The sequence below is a fragment of the Phaseolus vulgaris genome, chromosome 10 (genome assembly GCF_051622355.1).
Source record: "Phaseolus vulgaris cultivar YP4 chromosome 10, ASM5162235v1, whole genome shotgun sequence".
Lineage (NCBI taxonomy): Eukaryota > Viridiplantae > Streptophyta > Magnoliopsida > Fabales > Fabaceae > Phaseolus > Phaseolus vulgaris.
In genome coordinates this window covers 25,253,447-25,261,362 of record NC_143507.1, presented here as the reverse complement: position 1 = coordinate 25,261,362, position 7,916 = coordinate 25,253,447, and the positions used below count along the sequence as shown (strand labels likewise).

Here is a 7,916-nt window from a genome sequence, read left to right as displayed (position 1 = left end):
TCAATTGTATATATGGTAAATATTTTTATCTAGTTACCAAGTTCTAAGTCACTTTGGTGGATGTCATTATCAAGGGCTATTTAAATTTTGATAAGCCCTCTATGATTTAAAATGTTACCAATGAACTTGAGAAGCTCAGTGTAATCCTCAGAATCATGTAGTAAAATAAGGTGAACCAACAAGGAAATTGCAAAAAGTAATGAATTTGCAAAAAGAAAAAAAGAAAAGGCATAGTTGCCATTATTACATGCACCAACCAACATAAACAAATTTCAATGAAACACAGTAACATAACTGGAACAAGGTTTGAAATTACTACACACAGATACCAAAGATACCAAGAGAGAACATTCACATTAGTGTTCATCACCCTTTGATTTATTTAGTTCTACAACATGATAATATATAATACATACACCTTCCATTTCTTTCTTCACGAGATCAATTAGCCATTATCTGATCCTGTAATATTGTGCAAACTATTAAACAATCAAGTTAAATAACTAAAGAATTTAAACTAATATAACTATCTAACTCAGTTAATGGAATGAATATGATTCATTACTCTAAATGTACTTAATGTTCAAATTTGTATCTTCATTGTAACTCAATCTAATTAAACAAAGTGTTGAATAAGACATTTCTTTTGTATATTAAAAAACATTATTAAAATAAAGCATAGATGCTTGCAGGGTGGAGACAAGCCACCATGGTCCACGTCCTTTTAGTTATTCTTCAATGAACCTCTCACTTTCTCTTCTTTCACTATTTTGATTTCCCCATTTGTAGCCACCATCAAACCAACCAGCCACCCACTGAACTAGCAGCCATCAAACCCTAAAAATAGTTGAACCAATTATTGTTTGTACCTACTTCCCACAGGCTCTTAAGAAATGAACTTTAAGCATATTATGAAATGTTATTATCTATAGTCGATGTGGAATCTTCAACACACCTTCCTCATGTCGATGCTGTCAACTCGTGCGTGAGACTATATATTTATGGGTGGTCCGATAGCAGCCCGATAACGGATGACCCCTAATAGATTCAACAAACTCTAGCTAGAATATGATCTAAAATTGACCCATAAGGTGAGGTTTGCACTCACTTATATACTATAAAATGTCCTTATCTTTAGTCGATGTGGGATCTCCTATACAGGTTGTCCTGTATACGCTAATGGGTTATTCACAAAATATTTTTTGAATAAATATTTAGATTGATCTTTAAAAAAATGATTGTGTTGCTCGGTAGATCTTAGATTAAAATGGTTATATAAATGAATATTTGAATTATTAAGTTATAATTATTTATATATAGTTGATACTCGATAAGTAAATATAACTTTTCCTTTATATTTGATATGAAACTCCTCATTTATAAGGAAATCATGAAAAAATTTAAGAATATTTTATAAAATTTTACTCATTTTTATATAATACTATTTTGTATATCCTAATATTGGGAAGTGGGTTTTAGCCTAATTTATCCTTATAAGACAAACTTGTAAAGTAATGATTGTTCCACTTTATATAAAAATTGGTATTATCTTTAGTTGACGTGAGATCTCCAATACACCTCTCTCATGTCGAGGCTTGGACATCTTGTGCATATAACTACATATTCATGAGTGTTCCGACAGTAACCCGATAACAGATGGTACGATAGACCCAACAAACCTTGTTAGGATAGACTCTGATACCATATTAGCAAGTGAGTTTAAGCCTAACTCATCCTCACTAAACTAGCTTGTATGGTGATCATTGCCCCCACTCATATATAGTAAATTGATCTTATCTCTAGTCGACATGTATCCTTTACAAGTAGGTTTTGTGAGGATGAGTTATGCTTAAACTCACCTCCTAATATGGTATCAGGGTCTATCCTAGTGAGATTTGTTAGACCTATCATGCCACTTGATATTGGGTCACCATCGAATTATACATACATATCTAGTCCCACACGATATATGTATGACTCGACGTGAGGGAAGGTGTTAGAGATTCCACATCAACTAAAGATAAAGTCAATTTATAGTATATAAGTGGGGGTAATCCTCACCTTACAAGTACGTTTTGTGAGGATGAATGAGATTTAAACTCACTTCTTAATAGCTAATGCTCTATTTCTTTTAATATTCTTATATGCAAGCTAGTGTCTGCTTCATGTTGCATACAATTATTGGTAGGTGTGCTTTAACCTAATTTAGATTCAAATAATATCAAAATAGATTAAAACCATTTTAATTATATTAAATTGAATTGGGTTTTCTTAATAACTTTAAGTGAGATTAAATCTATTTCATATAATTTTTTAAAATTTAAATTTAAATTGATATGACTTAGACTCAATCCATTTAAATCCAGACTAAGACTAACGTTGGTTGAGTCTTATTGGCGTAGCCAAATGTGGGCTCAACTTGGTTAGACTCAACCTGACTTGAGTTCAGCCCCAACCTAACCAAGTCTACCCTAAATTGGACTTGGTTTGACCCGTCCTTATCTGGGCTAGGCTTAACCCAATCTATCATGGGCTTAGTTTGACCATACCCAAACTGAGCTTGCCTTGACCTGACTCAGTCCCAACTTGACCTAAGCCAAATCTAGCCCAGTTACCCCTCCTAACCTGGACCCAAACCAACTTGACCTAACCCTAACCAAACATAATTTATTTGGGCCTAACTTGACCAAGCTTCATGCAGACTCAGATCGACCCAACCCCAACTTGCATAACTTCACCCCAACTTGACCTTTCCTTACTTGAACCCAACTCGAGCTTAACCAAATCTGACTCAACTTGACTTGGGCCTAACTTGACTTAACTCGACATGGACTTCAACTGAATCGATCTATGTTGAGGTTGGTTAACTCTTCCAAACCTCGTCCCAACTTATTTAAATGTGAACTTGGACTCAATCCAACCTAGCCCTTGCCCAACTCAACCCAACTTGGGCTCATCTCAAAGTGACCTACCTTACCCGACTTTGCTAGAATCGACTCAATCTAGGCCAAAGTTGACTCAAGTAGACCCTTGCCCAAGCCAACTCAACTCGACTTCACATTGATTCAAGCTAAGTTAGGTCAACCTAGACCCAACTTATTTCAAATCAACCCAAGTTTGTTCTATCTAGGCTCGAAACCTAGGCCTTGTGTAACTTGGCCTAATTTGGACTCGACCTGACGTACGCTTGATTTGATGTGGATCCATCCTAATTCAGCCTAAAATAGTCTCAACCTAACTTGGACTTTGTCCAACTAACTTGACATGATTTTGGTTGGCCTAGCTTAACTTGGCTTTAACTCTATCCAAGCTAACCAAGGCCTTGTCTAGCCTAATTTGACTTATATCTTATGAGGTCGGGTCAAGGGCGGACCCAACCTAGATAAGGTATGAGTTTGGTCTAGTTTGGTTCAATCTAACATAAATTTAGCCTAACCCAGCTTGACTTTGGCATGCCTAATCCAACCTTGCATTACTTGAGTCCAACTCAACTCAACTTTGCATGAGTTGGGTAGAACCTAACCTAATCTTACCTTATCTAAGTTTAACTTATCCTAGCCTTTCATAACTTGAACTAATCCAAACTTATCTTGATTTTGAATTTTCAAGATCTGTATAATTGGATTGGGTTTAAAATCTAAAAATATGAATTTGGATTTAAGATAATTTCATTCAATTAGACTTGAAGTAATATGTAATTAGATAATTATGAATTGGATTTGAAGATTTGAATTTTTTTCCCACCTATAATTATTCTTATATGTTAATGGTCTATTTTTTTTTTAATATTATTCACCTATGTTTTGTTTTTCTATTTATTCTCATTTATTAATTATAATATTATTCTCATATCTTTTATAATGTTATTCGCGTTTTTGGTATTTGTTATTCTCTTTTTTTTTTTATTTTGTCTTATTATATAAATGAGTATTATTATTAAACAAAGCAAGAAAATAAGAGAATGAAAATACACATCTATAAAAATGTTTCAAAAGTAAGTAAAATTTGTGTTGGTAGAACTTTTTTATAAAGGCAATTTATCTGGTCTTACATTTAAGGAATCTTACACTAAAATTAAGATTTACATGGTAAAATTAAGAGTTACAGTTTGTTCAAAAGTAACTCCCGAGACTTGTTGAGTCGAAAAAGTTGGACAATGAAGTAAGTTAAAAATTGAGAAGTCGTGTATCTTAGGTTTTGGTCTCTAATGAAGGAAAAGACCTAATCCAAAAATAGAATTTTCATTTAGAACTTTCTTTGAATCATAAAAGGTTGTAAAAAAAACTTCGATATATGATTATTAACGAAAAATTGTCTTGTGAAAGAAACTATTTTGGATGATATTGGTAGGACAAAATTGATTACATACTTACTTTCATTTGTCCTATTTATGATTTTCTTTAAAAAAACATATGCAAATATTGTTTACGTTCACTTGGTATATAAAACATCGGATTGATCCTTTTATCGACATGAAAAAAGAGAGAAAGTTTATATATCGACATGAAAAAAAATAGAAGAGAAAGAATCATCCTTTTATGAGGTAGCACACTCAATATTAATTGAACATTAAACTATAAGTGAAAGACATTTTCATTCATTCATTTAATCCTGAAGTAATGCATTAAATCCTTTTGTACAATTTATTAATTTTCATAGTTTAGTTTAGTTTGAGTTTATGTCACTACTAAAAAATTATTAAATAAAAAATAATTTTAAAGACAATAAATAATTAGTTGTTATTGATTAAATTAAATATTATTTTAAAGACTAAAAAAATTATTGATATCTAAATTAGTTTATATTATTAGTAAATAGTTTTAAAATTGGTATTTAATTATCTACTAAATATTTAGATTCTAAAGTTGGTAGTTAAAACAATGGTATCTAATTACATGCCAATTTAAAAAACTATTTATCAATAATAGAAACTAATTTAGATACCAATATTTTTTTAGTCTATAAAATAATATCTAATTTAGTCAATATAGTAATTAATTATTTTTTTGTCTTTAAAATTGGTTTTATTTAATGATTTTCTTGTAGTGTGTAACAATTTATGATTATATTTACTACATTTAGTATGTCTTATAGTCATAAATAGCTAACTAAAGATTTACATAGATTACCCCTACATCTTGATATGAAACTTACTCTTCAAAAGGAAGAAATATTTAAAAGGTACTTTGTTGATGTAAATGTTAAAAGACAAGTAAATTTGGAGTTAGAAAATTTCTTTGATAGAAAAAGCAATTTTGATGATGTCAACTCTTTCTGATATAAAAGTATAATGGATGCAAAATTTTAGTGGCTAGTTCATGGTACTAAAGCACTAAACTTCAAAAGATTTCACTTTAAACTACTTAGAGCTCATCTTTAATTAGTGAAAGAAATTCGAGCACTTACTGTTTCTTACATTCTATAAAAAAAAGAGCATATAGTGTTTGTTCATAGAAATAGTCATCATTTTTCAAAAACAAATTGTGAGAGGTAATTTTTACTCATTTATGACAATTGAATTCTTAAAATTACTAATTTATCTCTAGATAAACCATATGTAGAAGCCATCTTTTTTAATAATGACAAGAAAAAAAAAAGAAAAGAGACTTAGAATATTAATATTAACATTTATTTTAATTTCTTTACTTTACTTGACTATGGTAATGAAAAATAATGATAGTTTCTCATAATATTTTTTTAAGAGAACCTTTATTCTAATAATTCTTTTTAAATTTCCTCATACTTTTATTTATGTCATTGCTCATTATATGAATATATATAAATTTATTGTCATGATCATATTTAACATTTTTTTTATGTTGGCCATATAATCTTTTATGTAAAAGTGGTGTCCTTGTGTATTATAATTTTTTAACTTAGTTTAATGATATTTTCGTGTCCATATTCGAAAATGGATGTGATCAAAATTATCTATTTATTTTGTAGATGGTTAATGATTCATCTATTATTTCTAAAAAAATTAATAATTAATTCTCTTTCAATACTTAGTGGATCACAATTAATTTAATTTTTTTACTTTAATTAAATTATTCTTACATTACTTTCTTAAAATGATTTCATAATATATTTCTAAATTTAATTTTACAAATTTTATTCTTGAATTATAGTAAATATATACTTTTAAAAATGTACTTTTATTTTTTTAAGAGTATTAGTTTTATTGATGGATTTGATATCCATCCATTAAAAACCTTTCACAGATTGATTAAATCTTTATGTCATTGCTCATTATATGTGTATGTATGTATTCATATATGTATATACAAATTAGAGATGAATTGAATCTTTAGGTCATTGCTCATTATATGTATATGTATGTATAAAAGTTAAAAGGCCAGGTGGATCCCTCAAGTAAATCTATTCTGCATAGCATTCCTAGCTTGTAAGGTATAGTTTCTCTTTCAAGAATTTTTTCTATAAAATCTTATAAGAGAGAAAATTAAGAAAAAAAAAACATATACAAGTTCCTTCAAAAACTAAAATAATTTTTGCTCAAACTAATTTATAAAAAAATTATATAAATTTTTATTCTTATTGGTGCATAAATTATCTTTAATTTAGTGTACTTTATTTTTTTCTCTTTTTTTCTTTCTTCGTTAAAAATGTTCTTTTTCATAAATTTTCCAAATCCTTAATAAATGTATGTGTGTGTGTCTGTGGTGAGTAGAACATACCCGTTGCAGTTTGTGGAAGGGCTAATCCTGTAGGGGATCCTCACTCTACATCTTCGTGGGAGTGAAGCTGCGGTATCGAAATTAAACCTAGAAGAGGAAGCAACAAATGATTTCAGGCAATTGCACGTGATCCGGCGGTCGCCGGTGGTCCTCGCCTCGCGGTTGAGGGTGCTCACTCCTCTGCAGCACTGCGCCGGCGGCACTCCGGCAGAACTACTCTGAACGTAACTGAGGCATGGAGATAGTGTCCTGACCACTTGCCCGCACGTGATCGCACGTGCCAAGGGTGCAGTCACAAGCACCATACTCATCACCGCAACTACGCATGCAAACTTGAGAGCAGCCATCACAACTGAGAGGAACGATTTGCAAAGTTGTTGTTGTACTGTTTATTTGGTTGAACGTTGAACTTCTTGCTTTGTTCATTGGAGAGTACAAGTGGGTGGTGGGCAAAACTAGGGTTTATATAGAACATAAGAGAGAAATTGAATGTAACATAGGGTGCGGATGGGAAGATGTAGGTGGTGGCTATTGAGGATGCACGTGGCATGCATCAAGATCACAGGTCAATGTTTCGTAATTACTGCCCTCAAGGCTTCAGACGGCTAAAGTATTGAATAAATTGGTTAGCTTTTAAGTGAAAGATGTAGCTATATCCCCTCCTACTAATTGATTAAGGCTGGTCATGATAATCCAAATCCAAATATTTGGATGAGATTAAAATTCAAATCCATAATTTTTTAAAAACAATTTGAATTTTTATATTTTCAAATCTAAATATTTAGATTGGATCTTAAATTCAAATCCAAATGTAATTTAATTTAATTTTTGTTCTTTTATGATAAAGGTTGTTCCGTCCAGCTGACCGGGGTCGTCTTTGTGCGTGACTTGTCCTTGCGAGCTAGGGCACCTTCTTTATGCTCCGTTTTTGATACCTGAAAAGAAGTGAACAAAGGGGCGCCCTCGCGGCCGTTTGCACTCCGACGATCAAGTCAGCTAGCGAGAAACATCAAAGTGACACACCCTTGGGAGGTGGTCGAAGAAACTGTGCTGAGTGACTAAAAACTGTGAACTAGAATGGTGTTGCCCTAATTGCCTTGTGCTCACTGTGAGTGCGCCGCGAAGACAGCTAGGGTTTTCTACTCTGAGTATCTGTGTCAATTTAGGTTAAAACTCGGTCCCCTTTCAAAATGCCCCAAGGTCCCTTTTTATACACCTCTC

At 31.6% G+C, this 7,916-nt stretch overlaps 1 protein-coding gene across 2 annotated transcripts; it reads right to left on the bottom strand.

The window, feature by feature from the left end:
- Window positions 1-217: 217 nt before the first annotated feature.
- Window positions 218-7,134, bottom strand: LOC137819457 (non-specific lipid-transfer protein 1). Of its 2 annotated transcripts, none has more exons than XM_068623311.2 (2): window positions 6,696-7,134; window positions 218-462 (listed from the first exon to the last, which is right to left on the bottom strand). In XM_068623311.2, the coding sequence occupies exons 1-2, from the start codon at window positions 7,040-7,042 to the stop codon at window positions 453-455; spliced, it is 357 nt and encodes a 118-aa protein (XP_068479412.1). In that variant the 5' UTR covers window positions 7,043-7,134; the 3' UTR covers window positions 218-452. The 2 variants fall into 2 exon arrangements, with proteins under 2 accessions (XP_068479412.1, XP_090152986.1); XM_090296860.1 differs by lacking the exon at window positions 218-462 and adding an exon at window positions 544-837.
- Window positions 7,135-7,916: the final 782 nt, after the last annotated feature.